Here is a 25,690-nt window from a genome sequence, read left to right on the forward strand (position 1 = left end):
CTCCCACAGCCGAGGCGGGCCCTCTACAACTAGACAACGATTTTGTTGTAACTAGGGTGCATTTACTTTCAGGAAGTAACGTGGCTGGGGGCAACACACCGGGAATTGGAGTAATTTATTCGGGTGAGTAAGGCTCCCGGATTGTTAGATAAGTGAATGATATTTTACAGTCAACTGCATTCAGCGACCACTTGACATCTCAGAACGCCATGTTTCCGCAGCCTGGAAGCACCTAACCAAAACTGCGGCTTCGCTTTTGTTTAGTAGGTGAGCAGATGCAACAATGAATTGCTCCCTTTTCTGTGCACCGGCTAACGTAACGTTCTTCCCAATTTGAACAACGTGTCTATTGCAGCCTTTACCATACCATCAATAAATGTGCCTGATAAGCGGGCCCCAAGAATTTGTTTATTTATTTATTTATTTATTTATTTATTTATTTATTTATTTATTTATTTATTTATTTATTTATTTATTCATACTGCAATTCCAGGAAGGGATTTTCGCAGCGTGGGCGTACGGATACAAGCACGGATCAAATATTTACAAAAAAGCCAGAAAAAAAACAAAGCCCGCAAATGATTAGTAAAATAAACGAAATGTATCAGCATTGGCGACAAAAACGTTCAATGATGGCAGTGTAACATAGGAGTAGACATAGCAGTAGAGTAAGGTTTATGGCATTTCTTAATTATGCAAGAACACATAAAATATTGAGTGAATACATTAATACGAAATGTAAGGGGCATAAAATTGGTAACAATAAGGAATTAGTAACCTTATGGGCAGCAGGGAATGAATACAACAGAAAATATATGTTATTGGACACTGAGGCTTCTGGTGAATGACGTCAGAGATTGCTGTAGTACTTGATCGTTCGTAAGCCGATTCCATTCTGTTACTGTTCTTGAGAAAAATGAATATTTAAAGCATTGTTGCACTGACGAAAAGGGGTGATTAGGAGATTATGACATTGTCTTGAAGTCTAACCTGAAAAAAAAATTAAATTATGGGATCTTACTTGCCAAAACCACTTTCAGATTATGAGGAACGCCGCAGTGAAAGACTCCGGCAATTTCGACCACTTGGGGCTCTTTAACGTGCACCTAAATCAAAGTATATGGGTGTTTTCGCATTTCGCCCCCATCGATATGCGGCCGTCGTGGCCGGGATTTCATCCCGCGACCTCGTGCTCAGCAGCCTAACACCATAGCCACTGAGCAACCACGGCGGGTATCTAACCTGAAGAAAAGGATATTAGTCCGTCAATATTAATCTTAAAATGACCTTTCATTAATTGGTATAAGAACTTAAGTTGGAAAACGCGATTTCTTTTGAATACAGATGTCAAACCAGCCCTATTTAACAGATCAGTTACTGATGAGCGTCCATAGTTATTGCAAAGATAACGAACTCCTTTCTTTTGTACTTTTTCAATTTTATTAATGTTCGTTTTAGTAAATGGATCCAAAATTATTGCCGCATAATCTAATATAGGAAGGATAACCGATTTGCAAGCTAGGAGCCGGACTCTGGGTGTGGAGAGTTTTAGTGCTCGCCTTAAAAAAAAACAAGTTTACGGTTAGCATTACTTATCACCTGACCAATGTGTTCAGTCCAGTCAAGGTCGTTAGTAATCCATCATCCTAGATATTCGTATTGTGCAACATAGGAGAGGATACCGTCAGCAAAAGAATATTGGAATATGAGGGGATTTTTCTTGCGACTTATTTTCATGTAAACGGGTTTTTGAAAATTTATCGGCATCTGTCAGACATCACACCATTCAGTAATCTTTTGGAAAGCCTAGTTCAGTGTTGTTTGATCTGATATAGTTTTCATTTCTGAGTAGAACACGCTATCATCCGCGCACAATTTAATATGAACTGGAATGCCTTTTACGATGTCGTTTACATAAATGATGAATAGAAGCGGCCCACCCACCAACGCCAGAGTCAACAGAAAGAGACTGAAATGAATGATCGCAAAAAGTCGCATACTGTTGACGGTTACTCCAGTATGTTGAAATAGAATACGTAATATTGTCATTTTGTATTGCGCTATTAATTTTGGACAGCAGCTTTTTTTGAGAAACTTTCTCAATTGCATTTGCGAAATCCATAAAAATGGCATGTTTGGTTTCCATTATTGATAGGGTTAGCAAACCCATGTACAGTTTGGACTAATTGAGTGCAAGTAGATTAATCTTTCCGGAATCCGTGCTGAAGATTTGTAATAAAATCATGTTTTCGAAAAATATCAGAGATGTGGGTATGTATTATGTGCTCCATAATTTTGCAAGTTGTCGATGTTAGTCAGATTGGCCTTTGATTATTGATGCACTGTTTCTTACCGTTTTTATGAACTGGTTGAACTCTGACCGTCCTCCAGTCGTTCGGAACCTGTCCTTCGTTTAGAGATCTTGAAGATAATATAAACAAGTACTTGGCTACCCATTCTGCATACCTAGCTAAAAATGCATTCGGTATGTTATCGGGTCCGGGACTTCTTGGTATCGAGGTTCAAAAGCATTTTAATAATTCCTTGCTGGGTGATGACAAGATCAGGCATCGGAGGTAAATATGTTTCGAAAGTGGGCAGGATGCCATTATCATTAGTGAAAACAAATTTGAAGTATTCGTTAAAAGCCGATGATATTTCTTTTTCGTCATGGGTTAAAGTGCCGTTGACTTCAAACGCATGAGAATCTCTGGATACTGGAGAGATTGTGCGACAGAATTTCTCTGGTGAAGTTGAAATGAACTTAGGCAACAAGCTGCCAAAATAATTTTCTTTATCGATTGCTATCTGGCTTTTATATTGAACGGTAAGAAGGGCAACTTTTTTCTTGCAAACACCTAGGATGGTTTACTGCTTGCTTTTTCTTTTTCAATCGTTTTAGTTTTCTGCACATTTGTATTAAAGTACCAGAAATCCAGGCAGTATCACGTGTTAACTTTTTAATAATGCTTGGCACAAAACGGTCAATACACATCAATACGAGATCCCTGAATGAAATCCACAAATCGTCTACATCTGCTGTTCACTTCGAAAAACTATGGAAATGAACAGATAAGACTTCGATTATCGATGTGTCATCTGCACGAGAGAAGTTGGGAAAACAAGAGCGTTTTCGACTTCTGTCGATAGCAGTATCAGATAAACTAAGGAGTACGGCCTGGTGATCGGAGATTCCCGTGACAATTTCGCATTTTGATTTAGTACTAATAGATCCGCTCACGAAGAAAAGGTCTAGAGAACTGCCGTGGTATCCTAGGGTATTCGCCAACAACTTGAAATAACTCAAAAGCAAATGCTATATCCAAAATAGCATCACCTATTTTGTGGTTATGGTTTACGAGGGACATTGTGGACCAGTCAATGTTAGGCGGGTTGAAATCGCCAGCAAGGGTTATTCGATCGCCAGGTTTTATATGCGCGTTCATGTAAACTTTTAAATCTTCCAAGACTGACAGGGAAAAGGAAGAGGGCCTGTACATCACGCCTATGATGTACCTGATTCGACCACAATAAGCTTTACTAAAAATGCACTCGACATTTGACACATCAGGCATCCTGAAAACTCGTAATCATTTTTTTGCAGATAATACAGACGCCACCACCTCTACTAACTCGATCTTTCCTGAGTGCGTTGTACCCAGCAGGCATGAATTCGCTCTCAAAAATTTTATCATGTAACGAAGTTTCAGTCAGCGCAGCAATGTCAGGATTGTTAGAAAGAAGAAGCCCCTCAAGCTCGGTTGCCTAATCAATTACACTTCTGCAGTTAACGTTCAGGACTATCAAGGACGTAATATCATGTTGTTTGTCACTTATTTTCCCTTCTGGTCAATCTGATATGCTCTCTTTTATCTGAATCTCAGGCATACAGAACACCATCTATGCTTATTTTATCGAAGACTAGCTTTACTTTAGCACTGTTTGCATTTTCTTCCGCTGCACTGTCCCACAAAAGTTTACGCTCCTGACGAACGCGCTTTGAAAAGTCTTCGGATAAAGACAACGACGAACCTTTTACTTTGTGGGATGCATGTAAAATAGACGTCTTTTCCCGATAGTTAAGAAATTTTATAATAATAGGCCTAGATTTCCTATTAGATTTACGGCCAAGCCTTTGAAGTCTTTCAATACCTGTATCTTCTTTGTTATTAGGGCGTCCTTCATCTTCTTCTGAAATTCTTCAAATGTCTCGTTTCCCGAGTCTTCTAAACCAGAAACAATAAGATTATGGCGACGGCTTCGGTTTTCTAATTCATCTACCTTATTTGCGAGAAATGATAATTGACTGTCAAACTGTGTAATTGTTTTTATGATTTCACCTACTTGTTTCGGCAGTGAGCCCAAACTGGATAACTGCTGTTCAATACTATCTATTCTATTGCTTAGTATCGAGATTTGCTCTTTGATTTCATTCTGTGTAACAACAATTCCTTCAATAGTCTCCTGGAACTTCTTTTGACCATCTAGTAGTTCTGATGGTAGTTCCTTTTCAGAAGGTCCTGAGTTTGTCTCAATGTCACCCGAAAGAAGTAGGTTAGTAGGCAGTAACGCAATGTTTGTACTAGCCTGTAGAGCAAAGCAGAAGTGATTGCTGAACATGTTGCCGATACTGCTGCTGGCCTGCCCACTCACGAAAGGCGATGTTGCTCGGTCTTTTAAAGGAGCTCGGCGAGCCATGTGATGTGACGTCAGAGTTATCAAGAAAGAGCAGTACGCTGTTACTTGTGGAACGTAAGGCACCTTATTCACCGGACATCTGGCACATGTCAGAGTTTCTGCTAGTCAGCTCACTGAACACCTCCACGTCGATTGTCATTGATGCGCAGTCGCAGGGCCACCGATGATTCCCGTGATGCATAGGCTCGTAGGTCTGGTCCACGCACGTAGCCACTGAGTTTATGCCTTATGCTGAACGAGGGCTTCGTGCCCAATGTAGTGTATTTATGCGCAACCGAAGCGATGTTGAACTTATGAATATTAACGTCATAAAGAAACAGTGAAGCTATGAGATACGCAGCGGTTGAAGGCTTCCAATTAGCTTTGACAATACGACATGATTTAGAGTGAATGTAGATCTACGTACGCGATCGTTTTCGCATTTCTTCCCCATGGAAATGCGACTGCTGAACCCGGGAAATTAAACATGACTTCGTTCTGAGCAGCGGAATTTCATTGCCACTGAGAATCTATGACGGGCACCACAGAAATATTGTGTACACTAGTGAAGAACAAATTTCAACAGAGAATAGTACCAAGCAAAGCCGTATCCTTAAAAAAATGAATGAAAGAATCGAAAATAACGTCGAACAATAGTTCTTAACGAGCGCTAAACATAGTGCCGAGAACCTAAACACTGACAGAGAGAGAGAAAGAGAGACAGATATTGAAGGATAGTGTGTCAACGTATTGATGTTTCTGCTTTGCTGTTGTAAACTTAAGAGGAAGCTTTACCTCATGGCCTACTCTGACTTTTCTATTAAAATGCACGTAGTATACAGAAATTCTTCCGTGAGTTCGAATATAATTGGCTGCATTTTAGCGAAAGAAAGCTAAGTTAGCAACTGTTGGAAAAAAATTTATTTAGGACCTCATATTTTTTTACGAACGTTTCCCAATATTGGTAAGTTAAAAAAAATTGAAGCCTTGAGTTTAGGAAATTGTCCCTGTGCACCTAAAACAGTTATTGCATAAAGTTTAAGCCTTGTCGGAAGTTATTACAATGCTTACCATATCTTTTTTTCAATATCCCTCCTCACAGATGAGGGATACATCTAAGAGCAGTGTATGTTATATCCATTTTTCGTTCTTAGATAACTGAATTGACCAAGGGCGCTATAACGTAAAACTATTCCAATATGCTTTTATTCCAATCTCCTGACGTCAAATTTGCGTAACGCCGACGCAAGCATCGAGCGGTCACCCGCAGGGTTGTCTGGACAGACCAATCAAACGCACTCGTTCATAGGAGGTTACTTTTGTTTGCTTGAAAGACGAATAGCATTGCCTACACTGAGCGGCTTGTCTTTTTCTTTATTTGGCTGACAAGAGGCGAGGAGCACATTCAAAGGGATTCGGTGGGGCCGAGCCACTGCACTCATTATCGATAACCGGGTGAAGAGGGTGGTGCCGGCGTCGGCGATTGGTCTGCTTCCCATTACTTGGCTTGCGGTGGCTGGTCGAAAATCGCGGCGCCACGCAGCGGAACCTTAAGAATGACACTAAAATGGATCCTCAGCGAAGAAGAGTTGGCAGAACGAGGTCGTAAACGTGTTGAAAGTGCTCGAAAACGTTACACTGCCGCGAAAAACGTTTTATTATATGCAAATAAACCCATGCTCTCCGGTAGGTGCGAGTAGCCAGTGCCTGATCGATCTGCGCCAGCCATCTTTTATTCCTTTCGGAACTGGGCAGCCTGCAGCTATACCGAAAAAAATTCAGTTTTGCTCGGCATATTAATGCATCTTTAACGCATACACGTCACTTTGACGCGGTGAGTTTTTGCGGTTTTGTGACGTCGCGTGACAGATAGGTGAAATGGGTGCAGCCCGAAAACTTTTGACCAATAGTCGAAGGCTACTGGCGAAAAGGCGTCGAATGAGAAATAAGCATTTTTCTTTTGCTCGGTCACATCATACATAATCAGTGCTTACACGCCATATCAGATGATGAGCTATCACAGTTTTCGTGACGTCACGTGACGGAGAGGTGAATTGGGGGTGGTGCCAAAAAAATTTTTGACCAATCGCGGAGCGGTGATTGCAGAATTGGAATAGAAAATTTTGTAAGTTTTACGTTATAGAGCCTCAATTTTAGTAAAATTGTGATTTGTTTAATTATGGTTTAGTAACAAAGTTCAAAATATGGTAAAGGAGGTTTCTCATTTAGCAAATTTCAGTAAATTTGCATATAAATTGAGGACCGAAATTATATTCATATATTTTATAGCCACTAGATGCCACCTTATCTTAAACTCAACAAACCTCATAAGATTAGGTACAGTGTATGTCAAGAAAAAAATTATTTCTGTATTTTCCTGTATAACATAGGAACCTCCGAGCTAAGTTATCTTCCTTAAGTGAGCATTAAAATATGATTAACATTAAATATGATTAACATTAAATATGATTAACCATGGTTTATCTGCTTCTAAGGGCAAATTCTTATTTTCAATCAGAACTGACCTTATATAAAGAACATTTTCACAAAAAGCGGTCAAAAGGCACCGAACAATTTCTAAGTGCGAACGCAGTCACTGCAAAAAGTGTCTATCCCTTTCACAGTGTTGGACCTGATGCATGAAACGGAGTATAGGTAATAACGCAGCTCTTCAGCAGAGGCCCTAGCGTGTGCGCGCAAAACACGCATGCCAGCAGCGGAATGAGTCGATTGAGCGTAGAGTGGGGGAGCGTCCACTTGGGTTCCACGCTTTTGCAGCCAAACGCGCGGCGCGTATCTCTGCAAATCTTCTAACTCGTCACGTGCCGGCCACACATGTGCGTTGATAGCGTGACAGCAAGACAAGACGGCAGTGGCGATGGTAAAACAGTGGCGCCGAGGCTGCAAGAATAACTCGAGCTATAATTGCGATCACAATAACATAATAAATAAGGAAATAGTCAGCAGGGCTTATGCGCAGCCAGGTAACTCAAATCTGCACGTAAGAAACAACTCTATTAGGTATATAAAGAGATTTCAGCGAGAATTTTCAACTGCAAAACTCCAAAAGGTTTCAACGTAGGCTGGTATAAATCGCGTTACATGTATGTAAGATCTGCGCTTTCATGACTATACTTCAAGAAACGCCAGGAAAATAGACCCCAATAGAGGACAAACCGCTGCAGTTAGCACAGAGGAAACTGAGTAAGTACAGCCGCCGTGTCCCTATGAAGTAACATGGGCATCTAACGTTTGAGGAGTGCAATGATGATTTCATAGAGAAGTGAGCTTCATGCATTGATCACTGGGGAAACCTTAAATTTATGTAGTTCTGTACTCTTGTGCATAATACTTATTGAAATGAGCCTTCTTCCGGAACAACACCCAGTTTGCGGTATGTTTCTGTGTCTGTACGTTGGTCCGTCTCTAATCTGTTTCACGACAACTTGGGTCAGTGGGTATACTCAGTGCTCTGATGGAAGAGCATCGGGCTGCTGTGCTAAGAGAACCGGTTTCGAGACTAACTATCCCAATTTGGGTCACTTACGGGACGCTGGGTAAGCTCCCTCCTTCGATAAACATTTCTGATGCACCAAGTTAGCTCAGAGGGCACGTGACACACTTCAATGACACACACACACAAAAAAAAATTTGAAGCTTCTCTAGAGCTGATCTCAACGGAACCAGGCTGCGGCAAATATATTCAGATAATCGTGTATGCGCATATGTGCACACAAACGCCACGCGCGGACTTGGCGACGGCATCGGTAGGTGGCGCATCGTGTCCAGGCGAAGTTTGAGAGAGGGTAATAACGGCGGTGTTTGCGTAGCGCCCGAAGTAGAGAGGAGCCTGGCTACATACAGGCATCTTACATACCCTTTGTACCCTTTTGCCCCTCACCAGTACAGGACAGCCACCCGGCGTTAACCTCCCTGTTTTTCCCATATGACTTGAATCGCTGTATTTATTTTTCATATATAGCGACTTGGGCGGCGGTAGTACGGTGTGTCGCTACACTGCATCAATTCTAATAGCATTAGGGTAATTGTTCATTGTGAGATGGGTTCTGCCGGAATTCTGCGAGAACTTTCATCACTTTTAGACAATAATTGCGGGGTCTTTCAGCGTACGCTGTTATAAATTGGGTTATACATACGTGAGTTTTTATGCCTTCATTTCTAGGTATACCAAGAAAAGACACTCCATTATTGAATAAACCACCGCAGTCATGGACGAAAAAAGCGAGTAAGTACAGTGACCACATGTTCATCAAGTAAGATTGTGCTTTAAATTCTACGGTTTCAGTGACGTCTTCATAAGTAACTGCGCTTCATGCATGGCTGTCACGGTGCGACATTATTCGATTCGGCGAAGCACCGATCAACGGGCGCCAAAGTGTCGTAGGAATAGGAACCGGCGAGCAAGACGGTTATTGCCGGCCACTCGGGCAAGCAGCCGAAAGAAGTCGTAGGTAGGTTTAGAGATTATTGTCTTTTTTGTCGTCGGCCCGACCGTGACGCCCCGACGGTTTTCTGTAGGAACGCCTGTGTATTCTCTGCCCCGTGCGTGCATTGAGGAGCTTGCTAAGAAGGCCGGGGTGCGAATACTCCGCAATATGTGGTGTTTTCGTGTAATCCTGTGTCCATGAATTATTGACAGTGTATGTGTGCCGACATCGCCGTATAGCCGGCTGCCGTCGTTTCTCCTGTGTTTGCGACCGAACAACAGAGGCGCGCCACGGACTCAAGGGTGTGCGTGTGTGGTGCAATACAAGTGCTCGACCTCTAACAGCAGGGGTGAATCACCCGTTCACTCACCCCTAATTAAAGGGGGCGCGGCGAAGACCTGTATACAAATGAGCCTGTATACAAATGAGTGAACTTGATTGGATCGTCACCAATATCTGCCATTCCCCAACACAGGGAACTAGTATTTAAACGCAGGTATGTTTTAGACCGAGCTAAGCAGTCTAGAAGCTGAGCGTACAATCTGCTGAGAAGCGTCAAGGAGCTGGTGCCGTCCAGTATCCCCTGGGAAGCCTAGCCGCGTCTGAACTGCTAGTTACTAGTTGACGTAAGATACGACAAACCAACGTCTGAAGCTCACGGTAGTTTCCCCGAAGTTAGCTCAACCTGCTCGAGGGAATACGTCAGACCTAGACTCCCGGGAAACCCAGCCCAGCAATCGCATCCACCGCAGCGAGATCGACTTGCCAGCGTTCTTCGGGAAGGCTCTGGCGTCGACTCCACGCTTTATGGACTTGCTGCTGCTGCCCGGCCATGCGTATGCTATCATTTGTTTTCTTTCGAACTCTGTTTACTTGACCACCACTAAGTGCGTTTTGTGTAGTCTCAATTTCTATATCTCCTGTGAACTGTTCATTGTATTTCAGCTGTCTTCACCATTGATCTAGATTGAGTGCATGTGTGTTAGTGTTCTTGTGTTTCTTTTAATCTTTGTGTCATTCTCAGACGATAAATATTTTTTTTCTGTCTTTCTCCCGACTCTGACTCTTTCGCTGTGTTCAACTGCGGATGGAACGACCAACCGGCATGTTTACCCCGTCGATGACTTCGCGCCGACCGGGAATGGGTGACAAGCCATGACAATAGCTCTCTGCAGAAATCGCGAATTTGTGTAGTTTTATTTCCTTGTAGGCAATAAATATATTATCCATGTAGGTCAAAGCAGAAGCTCCCCTTGCCTCTCTTGGCGCAAGGATATTACGATGATGGGAATTGTTCTCACTACATCGTTCGCATCGTTTGCATTTCAGTCATTGGAATATCGCCGCGTCATTCCTCTTTTATGTCTGTTTCACAGGTACATATATAGTAATAACTCTCACTTTTTGCCGTTTCATGCTCCTCTGCGCACATCTCGTGGCATTCACAACGCACTTAACTTTATGTGCATTCATGGTCAAATTCATCACCACTACCAAGAGCTCTTGCCCATTGTAACAGTCTCCCGGGTCACATTGCATCCATCTCTAATCGGTAAACGTTCCGTGATAACCTGAATTTGTTGCGTGTTAATATTGTATAACGATGTTGCACTTTGCTATATTTCTGTCGTGTAATTACTGTTGCCCCCGTTTCTCAATGGCCTTCAATGGGCCTGCAAGGTAATACAAATAAATAAATAAATAATTAAATAAATAAATAAATATTTACACACTCACGGAGCTGTGTGCAGAGGCAGCCCTAGCGCAGAAAAATTTTTGTTTTTCCGCACAAAGGAGCAGGGAAATTTTACTGGGGTCTATCTTTCATGGTACACGCGAAAAATGTTAGTTTTTTTTTAGTGATAGGCGTCAGCCACCTTGACGATTTTTAATGCCATTTTGTCTTATTGAACGGTCAGAAGAGCAACATATTGTTTGTATTTATTTCTATGCAGATTGGTTATAATTTTACGCACTAAAGCTTCTACGTTACTTCGATTGCTTTCGCACTGCAAAAAAAATATGGCAGGACTAATTTCCTTATGTATGCCGACGTTAATGCGATTACCATTGAAGCAATGTGACTACACGTGCTATTGCCAAGTTTTTCAGTTTTATGCAACCGACTTTTTCAATTTTTAGTTACCGACATCTCAATTGCATGCGGCTCAACGATCCGCCCTCAATGCACACCCTGGTCCCGGTTCCGTTCACTTCTTTTTCTCCACTCGGCTGCTTTTGATGCCGAAATTTCCACTTCTCTGTAACTGATTTCTTCAATTTTCATCGCTGACTTCATAACTTTTTGCTTCTTGTTTTGCTTCTCTATCCAAACATCTATCCAGCGGCACTTACCCACTCTAGATTGATTGATTGATTGAACAACGTTTATTTTATAAGGAAATGGTTGTGGAAACAGGTAGGTGTGGCCCCTAGTCCAGGGCTCCACTGGCTTCAGTAGCCCGCCGTGCTTGGTCGAGGAGTGCCTCTTGGGCCTCCTTTCCCTTGCTGGTAAGCCAGGTATCCCAATGCTCCGTTCTGAATTTTGGTGCCGGAATGTGAGGCATATTAATTTTTGGTATCCCAAGCTCGCAATCACACGTAACGAGGGCGAGAGTTGGCTGGCCTCCACCCCACGGGCAAGTGCCCACGTATGCGGTGGGGTGGATGGCATGTTTTAAGCGTAAGTGCGGGTATGTATTTGTCCTGCCGGCGGCGTCACTCGTACGCTTCCCTTACACCTAACCGAGGGTAGGGTGGGGGCCAGCGCTGTCTTTCGCGACGCTGGTGTGCTAGGATATCCCGAGGCGTGTGGGACGCTTGGGACGGGAGGAGGGTGTCTGGACGGGGGACACTCGCTCGGTGAGTCACAGCTCGAGCTGCACTGTCCGCTCTGTCGTTCCCTGTGGCTGTGGTGTGTCCCGGGCATCCCATGATTCTGTGTTTCTTATGTAATGTTGTAACCAAGAGGCGGGCGACACATTCAGAAAAGTTGCCGCTGGCGATGTAACGGCATTCACGAGGCAGGGGTCTTATATCCCCGCTCTAGAGGACTGGCCGAAAATGTTCGCATACCTTGTATCACAAGCCCAGTTCGGCATGCCCGATGACCGAAGTTGTCTATTAAGGCACGTACCCAGTGTCACCTGTCCAGCTGCCCAGATCCAGAGGCCCAAGTTGCCATCCTTGGGCATACCCAACGGCGCATACCCGGTGGTCCAAACTGACGTGAAGAAGATTATAAACGAATGAAAAAACTGAAAAGTGCGTGATGTTCCCAAAGAATGCTAATCGCATGAATATTATTCACGTGAGATCCAGTAGAAATGACGAGTGCAGATGTTCTGCCAGTTTTACGCCTGAAATCATCCCAAATAATACATTTGCAACAGTTGATTTATTCGTTGCCTTGCCTGATTCACTAACCTGGACTTCGCGGCACTCATAAAGGCATGTCTACAGAAAAGCAGAGCGATATGAATGAGCAGCAGATTGTGGGCTATCGTTTATTGAATAAGAAAAGGAATAATGTGATTATGCGAGTATCAATAATTGATATGTCGGACATAATCAAAAAGAAACTAATATAACCTCAAGATTTTAGTAGTCTAGCATAGTAACTATGCAAGGAAATCGTCTATTATTTTGAGGAAAAATAGGCCATGTAATTCTTTGTAGCTGTAATTTATCGAACAAGTAAATTTTCTATTTCTCGACGTATTTCTTGACGTTCTGGTCTCGCTTGCATCAACAAACACTTGTATTAATATCGCGTTACATTATAGCGGCAGTCTTTTCTAGCTTCTTAAGGACGCGAGACAACAAGAATGGTTAACGCGACAGTTCCAATGCAACTTCTTTTTCTCTGTAAAAAGAAGGAAGTGCTTACCCGAAAGAAAGGAACTTTCTTGAATATATAACAGGCACCAAAAGGCAGGTGCTTATATGGCTTAGCAACCTGGCCGAACATCCACCCTTGTCAAGTTGAATTCTTCCAGTAGTTTGTTATGGCTTGGCAAGTTGTCTGCAAGTCGGTTTTCATCAAACTGCTTTTGTACTTTCTCGAACTCACTGAAATAAATCTTGCTCCGTACAGGTTGGCGCCTGAATGAGAAATGCACTTAATTTAAGATTCCCTGTTGAAACACACAGAAGGGTGCGCTCTTCAACACTTCGGTCGTCCATGATAACATAAGCTGCTACCAATGTGATTATGGTTTTCGTGATCATGCACCGAACGCTGGCGGCAACAGCAGACCAGAGGCTATGGATAGGAAGTATTGGAGCTTGAACTCACAATGCGCGCCTGTCGTATCACGCCTGTGCGTTTTATCTCTTTTATCTCGCCAATTGCTTCTTCTCGTTACGTAGACTTCTCGCTGCTCACGGGAAGCGAATCGAGTGTCTTGCCTCCAGCAGCACACCATTCCAATAAAACGCAACGGCAAAGGCTGCAATAAACCAAAGCAACGACGTGTGCTTAAAGGCGATGCCATAGACCTGGAGACACTCACGATGTGTTTATATTTATTTCTAGAGGGACCACGATATCTTGTCGGAAAGCCTGGATCATATTTTGTGGGTAAGTATACAATTCGCCTAGTCATGAACGGTACGAAGGCAGCAATTCGGACTACAGCTGTGATTTAGTAACGGGATCCGAAGCAGCGTTACAAAGAGAAGAAGGGTCAAATAAGCCCAACACACAGTGCCATTTCCTGCTGCTTGTTTCGGGAAGCGCACGTACTTTGATATGAATTTTTTGCGCATGTCAACTGGGGCGTGACGCTATGTCGAAGATGACGTAGGTGCATGACTATTTAAATTAGCTGATTCCTTTGGATACTCATTCTCAAACAGCATTCGCGCACATGTCGAATACATTTTGAATACGGATGGCTTAGACTGATTCATGCTTCAGCTGTTCTCTTGCTTTACCCACGACACTGCACTGGTCCAACAAAGACGTACAATGACAGAAAGCCAGCTAGCCACCGGAAAATTACGTTATTGCGTTGCCATGTCTGTTCGTTAAGTCAGCGTTTTCTTTACCTCACGTAAAACATACTACATATAAATGGTGCGTGGCAAATGACGCACTTCGCTCAACCAGCGATATTTTTACAGCGAAGCTATATATAGCTACCCTCAGGCGGTGGCGAATGTCCGTCCGTGTACGCGCCGCGTCGACACGAAAAAGAAATTCGTCTCCAGTTTCTCGCGAATGCTCTGTAGCTCTCAACATATTGTAGGTATCTTGGAAAAAGTTATACAGAAATTGCTGTTAAGACGGCTCTATCATTACGACGAGTTTCATTTACTTGTAATAATTAGTTCGTAGTGAAGTTGTAAACGTTACAGAATTCCCGTCTGCTGTCAGTACATGGACGTCTACGGAGGGAGTACGCTTACAGAAAACGGCTGTAGCTCTCGTTCTATCGAAACTACCCGGAAACAAATTATATGACAATTATTCCATAAGAAGACTAACATTACGCCTAGTTTCATTTACTTTTCACAATCATAGAAACTGTTTTCAGTTCATAGTGAAGTTGTAAATATTGTGGAATACCCGTGTGCTGCAAGTACATGGGCTTCTACCGGACGGAAACGGACAGCCCCGTGTTTGTAAAAATAATAATAATAATAACAATAATAATAATAAAATAATAATAATAATAATAATAATAATAATACCTATATATACATAGATCCGTCGATTGAGGTAAAACACCTCACAGCTTCGCTGTTCGTCCTCCTTCACAGAGTGGAATGGCCGATTAATTTTTGATGGGGGTGGAATGCCAAAAAGCCCGTGTACTGTGCGTTGGGGGCATGTTAAAAAAACTCCAGGTGTTCGAAAATAATCAGTAGATCCCCTTCCTCCCCCCTACGACGTGCATCAAATCAAATCATGGTGTTCGCATGTGGAACTCCAAAATTTGTATTGATATTGTTACTTTAATGCCTTTTCTCGAACTGTTGTTTGACAGTAGCCTTTGATTTAGTCATCCTGCTTATTTCGCGTCAAAACTAATGCTTCTACAATTAAACGCCGGGCAATCTTTTCCAAGTTGTACAATAGGATATGAATGTTGGGAACTGCAGCACCATTATTGTTTCTTTTTTTTTAACACCCGCCGCGGTGGCTTAGCGGCTTGGTCTTGCGCTGCGAAGCACAAAGTCGCGGGATCAAATGTCGGCCGCGGCGGCCGCATTTTGATGGATGGAGGCGAAATGCAAAAACGCCCATGTCCCATGCGTTAGAGGCATGATAAAGATTCCCTGGTGGTCAAAATTAACCTGCAATGCCCCACTAAGGCGTGTGTCATAATCAAATCGTGGTTTCGGCGAGTAAAAACCCATAATTCATTAATGCATCGCTTTTTTTCTGTTGAATTTGAGAGCCCCTTACTTCTGGATCGTGCTGTCTTAAGAATTCACTCAGCCACGGCAAGCGACTCATTGTAAGGGCACCCTGACTTAGACGATTGACGCTGTTCTCGATCAAATCGTTGAAGGTGTGCGCAGAGTACGATAAAGAAACAAACGGTTACGATTGCTCGCCTGACCAGTTTGGAATGCGAGAATCACATAGAAGGAGTCGTTCGTTAGCACACGGCTCGTAACTCCAAAGACTACAGTTGCTAACGTTCAGTTCTAGGTCCAGAACTATGGGGTTCCTTCTACAGGCCGTAGATGCCCGACATAAGAGATCATTCAACAATGTTTACAATATTATGGACAACTAGGCTAAAGTCCGCAGTGTAACAATCAATAAAAATATAAAAACATCAACGTACCTCAACACTCTCTTTACATTTGTTTCTTCAGGCAACGCAGGCAGCGTATTGTGTAACACAGAGAAGCATAACTCGCTCAGAACTGGTGCAATGCAGGACCTGATGCACTCCCCAGTATATTGAGGATCCGGCTTTCCATTCCAGTTAAGGCGCCCTTTCATCAGTGTTCTTCAGAGTTCTACGGCAATAATTCCTTTGATAGCTGTTGCTGTTTGCAAAGCCCTTCTAGCCCAGTGAAAGGTGGTTGTGCCGGCTAGTCCACCACGAAAGCATGATAGCGGCTTCAAAGTTTTCGAATTGCACTAAGAAAAAAAAAAAGACACACCCGGGCCACGGCCGCCACTGTAGAACTACGTAACCGGCGTCCTGACCGATGTAACCAATGTGTTTAGTCATTGTGTTTACGATGCGTCTTTAAATAAAAATGCAGGGCTTAGTACAAAAGTTACTTTCGATACACATTAGGAAATCGCCCCAGACATGCCCGGGGGAGGAAACTGAGGAAGCTGGGAACACCCCGTAAGTAATTCTACGAACTTAAATAAGGTAAGTATACTGCTACGAACCTCCTCATCGATGCGATTCCTTTGCACTAACAGATGCCAGTAACTTATAGTTAGATCAAGTTACCTTGTAGCTCAGCTTACGGCGTAATTCTTAAAGGAGTCCTGAACTAGCGCTCGGGCTTGGTGAAGAATCGCCATCCGGGGAAAGCATATACGCTGCTGTGAATATCTCAGCCAAATTCAGCAGTCGTGCGCTTCGCGTAGAGCTCGCAAGTGGAGCGCGATATCATCTTTTTCTCCAACCCTCCTTTTTCAACAGAAGCGTGCTCCTAATTCTCTTCTGGACGCTTCATTTCGTAATACGTCTAGCAGACGCCCATGCGCGGCTGCTATTGGCCAATACGTGACATCAATCAAGGAGAGTATTTGCATGAGTGCGCTTTTTTCCTACTGTTGCTGGGCGTATTATTGCGACATCAGTTATGTGGGCACTCCAGGCACATTTCTGCCGTCGCCGTGGTGTTCCGTATAAAGTCCAAGGGCGATAACATCGTCGCCGCGCGCCTTATGCTGTATGTGTGAGTGAATGCTTGTGAGGGTGAGCCCATGACGGCGGCTCAATCGCGCGCGCGCAAGGGAGGATAGCGGGGAGGAATCGCGCCGTCTACCGTCGCGCGCAAGGCACCAGAGGGAGGGTAGAAAATCGAGCATGCGCAAAAACTGAAGAAAAACGAGAATAAGGTGGCTCATGTTACCGCGTGAGGTTGTGACGCTCGATTTTCTGAGAATACTACTCTGGGCAGCAGCGGTTACGCCTATTCTAGGCTTGCACCTGAGGCTTTCTTTATCTAGAACAATAGAGATAGGTGTATAAGTGAGTCTTCTATGTCATTACTAGATGCCGAATTTGACTTCTTGCGCAACCGCCTGTGATGTGCATGTGCTTCTTCTCTTTTGCATGGTATGCGCATGCGTGATAAGGGGATATATATGTACGATTCTATTGTTGCAGTAAACAGTTGTGAGTAGCGCTTGTCTTCATCCACCTTTCTTGTTTCTGTGTTTTTATCGCGCCAAGTTACTAAACCAACTAGCCCAACAATCAACTTTTCTACATAAAGAGGTTTCTAGTAAGCAAAAATCTTCTTTCGAATTTATATACAATAGTTACTTTTGGAAGTAGCCGACTACAGTCAGCTCTCGCTCAACCGCGGCTGCCCGCGTACGAGTTTGGCATCCCTGTTTATTGGTGTCGGGAAGCCGTCAGGTATCGCTAATTTCGAAGAGTTTTGAACACTCAACTCGCCTCAAGCCACGCGAAACTCATGGTCAGACCATAGGCAGACTTACCAGTGTGCGCTCACTCCTGGCCGCTCGTTGCTAGACGTGTTGGAAGGCTTCGTTTAGTGTTCGCCGTTGGACTTGGCGTCACCGTGAGGTTGCGTATATATTTATGTATATGTATGCTATATGCCACGCCGTGCTACATAATGCGGTATATGCGGCTTTTATTGCCACACCGTTCTATCACTAAAGTTTCTCATATAATGTGTTCCCTTGATAAAATTATTTCTCAGAATTTTGACAATGCCAGCCCACAAACAAATGCCAGGAAAGAAAACACCGGCAGCGCATTGCTTTCATTTTCTCAGGCTTAAATATTAAAAGTTCGAAGCTCCAACAGAGCTCAACTTAAAATGAGGTAATTTTACTGGCGCGGCTGTGCACTACCTCCGTGACAGGCCCAGGCAAGAGGCTTGAAACATGCCAAATAGAGAAAAGTGGTGGTAAAATTGCTTTGAAAGATGTTTGCTTTAATTAATAAACATAAATGAAATCGTTCGATGGCAGGATTCAAACAGAGGACCCCTAGCAGAAGAGCTCGATCTTACTTAAGTAGCTTGCGTTTAGTTTAGTTCATACTGCCATACGACTACAAGTTTTAACATCGTGTAATAGCTTACATGCTGCTATCGCATTCACTGCTTCTCTCTTAGGGTGAAACTGTGATATTTTCAAAGACGATGCACGCTGTCATCTCGGAACGGTGGGTGACGCATAATAAGATTATTATGGGTGCTCGACGCATATTTCATCGCTAATGAAGCGCTTTTTTTTGATGACTTTGATGCTTGCTGGCCACTTTGAGGGCCCCGTCGACCTTACATGTAAGTGCTGCGTATGAAACGGAAAAAAATGTGCATATTTTTAGGGAGCGGGAAGAACAAGCCAAGGGCAAAGATTACAACACAGCATAACAAATCAGAGCATGAGGGTGAGTGAAACTGCAGCTTTCTTGCGATAACAAGAATCCTGCTGTCGTGTTTTTATCTAGCAGTACAACTTATCAAGCGCCTCCTTTAGTTTTGTCGATTGCGACTCCAGTGTCGGCCCAGCTGTTTACTTTCCATTGCTTTAAATGGTGCTTCAGTACACGAGCAACTTTCCTTTTTTTGAGCCTTTGTATGATGGTTGTCATGAGTGTTTGAGTTAGTGATATTCACTAGCGTCAAGAGGTACTGAGTGTTACTACCACTTTAAGTGTCTAACTTAGTAAAAGATAGTGAGTTTTGTTTGACGTCACATGTTAGTGTTTAGCCAGTGAATGTGTCGACTTTTTTTAAGAGTGTGTAGCGACTCTCGCAGTCCGACTCAACCAGCGTCATTATTTCCATCCGCAACATAGTATCCATAGACCTATACGCTGTTGTCGAGGGGTTACCAACATCGACTAATCGACCGTGAAATTTTCAAGAGGAATCGCTTCACTACACACTGGGAAAGCAAAGCGGATGTTCAAAGTTCAGCCAGTAGTACAAAAACCTCAATACGGGCAGTACGATCACAGACACTAAAGAAATTGTGGAAGATCGAAATACGTTTCTCCTCTCAGATTCCGCTGCATTCACCTTGACGGCCATAGTTATCAAACAAACTTCGACATAAACAGGTCTTTCTATGAATAAGGTAAGCAGGAAACAGCTCAATAGCCTTCTCCAGCAATGCCAGGTGTGCATTTTGTTGTCATGAAAGATTCGACAAGCACCAGCTGCGAAGCAACGCAATATAACTGAAGAATGGGCTCGGCTGATTCGTCAGAGACTCTACCAAGTTTTTCCGGGACAGCAAGAAGCCATCAAGTAAATTCGGGGAAATACTGCGTTACGAAATCATCTAGACGTTCGAGAGTCCGTGGGCGTTACCTATAGTTTCAAGTGAAGAAAAACGATGGAACTCTGCCTTTTTAGGTCAATTATTGTGGGCTGAACAATGTAAGCGAGGATGTTTTCTTCGTCCGACGAATAGACAAGGGGTTGCACCGATTCTGAAACGCAAAATATTTTTGTTCGTTCATCTCAAGACTGGCAACACGCAAATTGAAGTCGACGAGAGCTATCGAGAGAAGGCCGTCTCTATCGTGCCCGATGGCCTGTTGTAGTGCAAGGTCATGCCGTTCAGGCTTTGCTCATCACTTGCAATGTTCCAGCGCGTGATGGACTGGCTTGATGTGCAATATGTCTCGTCTGCTTTGATGACGTCATCGTTATTGCGGCAAATTTCGGCGAACACTTCATGTGCCTTGGAGAAGTTCTTCAAGAAATCCAGCCATCCGGAGTCCCCCTGAAGCACGAAAAGCACCGCTTTATGTAGGGAGTGCCATTGTTCCCGGGTATCGTCATCAGGACGCATAGATCTCTCCCTGATGCGCAGAAAAAGAAACTTCCCACAGCCCGCTGACAAGCAGGCTGTGCGCGGATTTCTTTGTTTGGGCGCCTATAAAAGGTGCTTCGTCAAATGCTTCTCATGGATCACTGAACCACTGAATCATCTCAGAAAGTCAAAAGTCGTGTTTTGAGCTGGAAACGCCGCAGACAGCCGCATTTCAGGAGCTCAAACGATGCCCGCAGGCACCGCCAGCGTTTGCACACTTCGACAAAGACGCGGATAACAAAGTACACACCGACGCAAGTAACCTAGACCTCAGCGCTGTGCTTGTCCAAAGGAAAGCAGGACTTAAAAGGGTCAAGGTTTCCGGCTAACGGTCGCTATCGAAAGCGGAATCTAAATGTTGAACGACGGCAAAAGAAGATCTTGGAATCATTAGGGTTGCGGATAAATTTCGCGCTTACCTGTACGGCAGGCACTTCAAAGTCGTAAGCGACCACCACGCATTGTGTTGGCTTGCAAACTTAAAGGATCATTCAGGTGGTCTTCTACGGCGGAGCTTGGGACAGCAATAATTTTACATTGCTGTGAATGACAAGTTAGGACGGAAACACTGTGATGCCGATTGCCTCTCGGGCGCATCAATTTACCCACCACCGCAACACGAGAAAGACGAGGACGCTTTCCACGGAAATATAAGAGCACTCGACTTTGCTGCACAACAGAGAGTTGACTGGGAACTAAAAAGACTCGTCGGATACCTAGAAGTCAAGACCGACGTTGTCCCTAGAGTACTTAGGCGGAAAAGCAACGTCCTTGTATACAAGAACTCCTCACCTATCCGCTCCAACTACCTTCTGCATGCACCGCAGGATCATCCAAGGGCAGGTCACCTCGTATTCTGCGATACGCCTCCGAGGATACAAGAGAAGCCTTACTCGCCACGCCTGGCCGGCGACGTGGCCCATTACGTCAAGACGTGCCGAGGTTGCCAGCGACAAAAGACACCACCAAGTAAGCTAGCGGGATTGCTACAGACTTTTGAACCCCCTGGCCGACCATCCCAGCAGATTGTGATAGATCCTTTCGGGCTTCGATATCCGGGACAAAATGGATCATCGTTGTCACTTACTACCTTACCCGCTGCCTCAAAACGAGAGCCCTAATCTAAGGTACAAAATCAAGATGGAATAGCACACTGTGGTATAAATGTTATAAACACGGATAAGGTGCCTCAGAAAGGCTGGCCGACGTTTTGATAGGAGGACCTATCTTCGTCAAAGGCGGCTTCGTCATCCTCGGTATGTTATTTTTAAAGGGTTAGTGCAGTGACGTCGCGTGCGGTTGTTGTCGGTGGCAGCTGGTTGTAAACGGAGAGACTTCAAAGAGAATGAGCGCTGTCGGCTGACGTCTCTGAGCATGGTTCCCAAAACGAGGGGACAAGAGCGGGAGAGGGGGAAGGCGGGGAGAAAATAAAAGAGAAGGAGAAAGAAAAAAAGGGGGGGGGGGGACACCGAAAAAGAATAAAGAACAAGACAAGAAAAAAAGGGCCATGCAGGAGGTGTTGGGGAAGCGATATCTTAGGGAGCATTCTGGGATGTCGTTCACGGCATATTTTTGTGGCTTTAGAAGAGCCAGTCAGGTGGTCAGTGCGCGAGTAACAAAAAAGACCCCAAAAGACATCAGTTGAAAGAGTGACTTTAGTAGCGTAGCAGCAATGCGTCGAGTTAAGGGGTTAAGATGGCGACAAGGAGCCTGGCGTGCAATGCATGAGGTAACTGGAAGGCAGCGCCACGGTCTTTCAAGGGACGTTAGCCCCATAGCTCAACGTAGGTGTCGTTACTACGGTATACAGAAATGGCGATACCCTTTTTATGGCTGAGGCGCCGAAAAAGTATACCGGCGTTTGGAACTTTGGAATGTGTTGGTGAGGGCGTTTCAAAAAAATATATAATAAGGAACACACAAAACAAAAAAAAGGGGGGGGATCGAAACCGGAATAACAAATAGGAGGATGACGTGCGCCGAAGCGGGCACGGGGCAGGTGTACTTGGGAAAAGGGGGTCGTACAGTTGATATAAACTTACAAACATGAAAGAGTATATTAAATTGAGTAGTAAGCAGGAAAAAATTGTTCGAAACGGAGGAATAGGCGAGGTTAAGAATTATGGTTAGTTGGTAGCATATTGTGTTTTGTGCCTTGGCTGATGCTGTGAGAATTTCAGATTTATGTTACCGCTTTTAAAGATTCTAAGTTGCCACATGCCAAATTAATTCCCGTCGGGTGTTGGCAAATAAACTTGTGTATGAGGTATGATTCCGTATATTTCCTTTTGTGAGGTGAACGGAAATTTGTTTGTAATACATAGAGCCTTGCTTTGTCAAATATATGACCATGTTCATTAAAGTAGCTGGCTACTTCTTTAGGTAAATTGTGTTTCGTGCCCGCGCGGTGACCGTTGAGCCTTGTATGAATTTGTTGACCAGTGTCACCTATGTATTTTTTGCTACAAGCGGCACATTCTAGACTGTAGACTACGTTGCTTGAGGTGCAGGTGAAACCCGAAGTTACCTTGTGTGAGTAATTTGACGCTGTAATTTTTACTGTAGTAGCAGAGTGAATATGTTTGCATGTAGAGCACCTGGGGCGGCCACAGGGACCGGTTCGCAACTTCGTCTTTGCCCTTAGTTTGGCATGCACAAGAAAACTTTAATATTACTGTTGCGTCTGTAGACTACTCTTGGCGGGTCGGGAAAATCTTATTGAGCTCCTGGTTGCTGGTGAGAATTGGGTAGTATTCACTGAGGATGTTGTTCACCTTTGGAAGTGTGTTTGATAATTTCGTACTAAGAAAGGGCGTTGTTGTTCTTGTGATCCTCGGGCGGGGCTTGAGGACCTCGGCTCGATCAAGTTTGGTTGCAGCGGTGTAGGCTTTCTGAAGGCCACTGTTTGGGTGCTTCCTGTTTGATAGGGTATCTTTAGGGTGATCGAGTCAGTCTATGTAGTCCTCGTTTTTAACACAAATGCGACGTAGTCGTGTGGCTTTTCGCCTTTAAAAATGCCTTATTTGCAATGTCTGGCTTGGTGGTTCGTATATTCTAGGCACTGTCGTTTGTCGAAAGGTTTCCTATACAGCGTTGTCATTAGTGACCCATTGTGAATGTATATTGTTGTGTCTAGAAATTTTATGCACTCAGTTGAAGATACCGATGTGACTTTTATTGTTGGATGAAAAGAGTTTAGAAATGTCATATATTTATCTAGACTGTCTTGACCATGTCCCCATATTACGAATATGTCTTCTATGTGTCGTTCGTATGTGTGGGGCTTGTCAGTGCGGTGCGATAGGACATCTGTTTCTAGAATCCCCATAAATATGTTCGCGTAAATTGGTGCAAAAGGCGTACCCATGTTTGTGCCATGTATCTGTAGGTAAAAATTCTCCTCAAATTTGAAGTATTTATGTGCTGGAACTAATTCAAGGAGAGACAAGTAGACTTCAGTAGAGTGTTGTGCATTGTGTTACGACGGCGTTTGTTTTATCGAAGATAAACCATCTTGGATTGGAATGTTGGTGTACAGGGCCGTGATGTCTAGTGTTGCGAGAATTATATTATGGGGTAGTGTGCCTTTAGTATTAATGTCCTCCATAATTCTCAGCAGGTGGGGCGTATCTTGTAAAAATGAAGGAAGTGCTTTTGGTAAATCACCAAGGAAGTAGTTAAGGAATGTAGAAATGCTCTCTGTCGGCGTGTGGTTGTTTGATACTATCGGCTGACCTGGGATACTAGTGGTGTATAGTTCAGTGGATGTAATCTATATGAATTTTTGGAAGGCTGTAGAAGCGCCCGGAAGTTTTATTGCTTGGTTTAAGAAGTTTTTATTCTGACGGTGTTATCAATTTATCAGTCAAAAGTGATTTCAGCCTGTTGGTAATTGTAACTGTGTAGGATATTGTCGGATCGTTATATACCTTATGGTAATGTTCTGGACTATTTAGTTGCCTGTAATCGTCGTGCTTGTATTTTCTACTGGCCAAATAACTAGGCTTCCACCTTTATCTGCTTCCTTAATAACAATGTCATTCCGGCAACTAAGATTTGAAATAAGACTCCGACGCCGTTATGTTTTTAGGTTGCTTAGATGTCTTAGATTGGTTCATAATTTTTTACTGACAGTTTTAAGGTATATGTTAAGTTCTATGGCTTGTTCTGGTACAGACGTCCAAGTGGATTGGGCTCTAAGTGGTGTCGTCCTGGTGTCTGGTGCGTTGTTATCTGTGAAAAAGTGTTTGATACGCATTCTTCGAAAAAATTCTGAAAGGTCCTTGTGAAGCTCAAATTCATTTATTGTGTTGTTCGTGGGACAAAAGTTGAGGCCCTTGCTGAGCCCGCTTATTTCTTTTTGACTTAATGTTTTTGAAAGGTCTACAACATTACATTGGTTTAATTTCGTGGAAGTTTCCGTCACGTCTGGTATTTCTAGACTCGAGGTCCCTCTTGTTGGCGTGTGGTGGCTTTTGCCTGGAAGATTGTTTTCTGATTAAAGTTTGCTTTCTTCCTTTGTTTTGAAGCCAAATTTCTAGACTGTTTTTCGTCGTAATGCTATAAATCTTTCTTCTTATCCGCTGTCAGAGCTATGTTCAGAAGTTTGCGGCAAAAACTTTCAATTTCTTTTCTGCAGTGTCCCTTGAGGATATTCAAAAGTGAAAGTGAGCCATTGTGCAACGTATTTTGCCAGTTTGCACGATGGTGTGGTGGGAGTGTTCCTAGTGCTGGTACAGCCTTCAGTGTTAGACCTTTAGGGTTACTATTTTTCTCTGTACAGATTGTGTAGGTTTTCAGATGGGAGGTTTAGCTCGCATGTCTTTTGGTAAGTTTTCGAGCCTGTAGGAATTCGGTGCTTCGTGGCAGAGAAGAGTTATTGATTTGCGATGGCAGTTATTTATTTGACTTCTTGCGGGTAGATTTGCGTGGGGTGTGTTCCTGTTTGGCAGGTTTATTATCGCATGCATGGCTTAATTCGAGCTCGGTTTCTGTTTGACTTTGTGCGTGTGCAGGCAGGCGTATGGGCGTCTGTGTGAAAACTTCCGTAGTGGATTTTCTGTTGTCTCTTACTGTTGCGTTTGTTTGCACTGTTGTTTATGTCGTTTTTGCAGTAGTGTGTCTCTTGTGGCTCGTTTCACATTCCGTTGTTTGTGTTCCGAGTGTTCTTGAGGTGACTGTTGCACATGTGCAGTGGCTTGTTTCACATTCCGCTGTCTGTGTTCCGAGTGTTCTTGAGGTGACTGTCGCAGTTGTGTTGTTCGGAGGGACACGGTCGGCAGGGTCGGTAGGGGTGGTATTTGAGGTGGATTTAAAGAGTGTTTTTCTGTACTTGCCCTTAATGAAGGATTTGATGTGCTCAGAAACTACCTGTATTCCTCCGCGGTTTAAGTGGAAACCCTCCCAAGCTATGTGTTCGTGCGGTGCTTCGTGTATTTCTGCGTGGTGCATAGTATCAACGTTCTTGTGGAAATGTTCTAAGTTGAAAATTAATGAGATGAGCTTGTTAGTCTCATCATTGTGCTTCATGAGTGCATTAGTTTGG

The 25,690-nt window shown here is 43.7% G+C and overlaps 1 protein-coding gene and 1 long non-coding RNA gene across 6 annotated transcripts in view; one reads left to right on the forward strand and one right to left on the reverse strand.

The window, feature by feature from the left end:
* LOC129385288 (uncharacterized) overlaps nt 1-25,690 on the reverse strand; it is a 482,098-nt gene that overhangs the window by 247,759 nt on the left and 208,649 nt on the right. The window lies entirely within an intron of this gene.
* LOC126533108 (uncharacterized) overlaps nt 1-25,690 on the forward strand; it is a 57,289-nt gene that overhangs the window by 3,883 nt on the left and 27,716 nt on the right. For 3 of the 4 annotated variants that reach the window (XM_050180371.3, XM_055071818.2, XM_055071816.2), the window contains exons 2-6: nt 73-123; nt 8,861-8,923; nt 13,663-13,707; nt 16,394-16,447; nt 18,647-18,709. In XM_050180371.3, the coding sequence (XP_050036328.2) occupies nt 73-123; nt 8,861-8,923; nt 13,663-13,707; nt 16,394-16,447; nt 18,647-18,709 (276 nt within the window). The remainder of the gene's footprint in view (nt 1-72; nt 124-8,860; nt 8,924-13,662; nt 13,708-16,393; nt 16,448-18,646; nt 18,710-25,690) is intronic. The other variant, XM_055071817.2, reaches the window with a different exon arrangement.

This window comes from Dermacentor andersoni, chromosome 7 (genome assembly GCF_023375885.2).
Source record: "Dermacentor andersoni chromosome 7, qqDerAnde1_hic_scaffold, whole genome shotgun sequence".
Taxonomy (NCBI): domain Eukaryota; kingdom Metazoa; phylum Arthropoda; class Arachnida; order Ixodida; family Ixodidae; genus Dermacentor; species Dermacentor andersoni.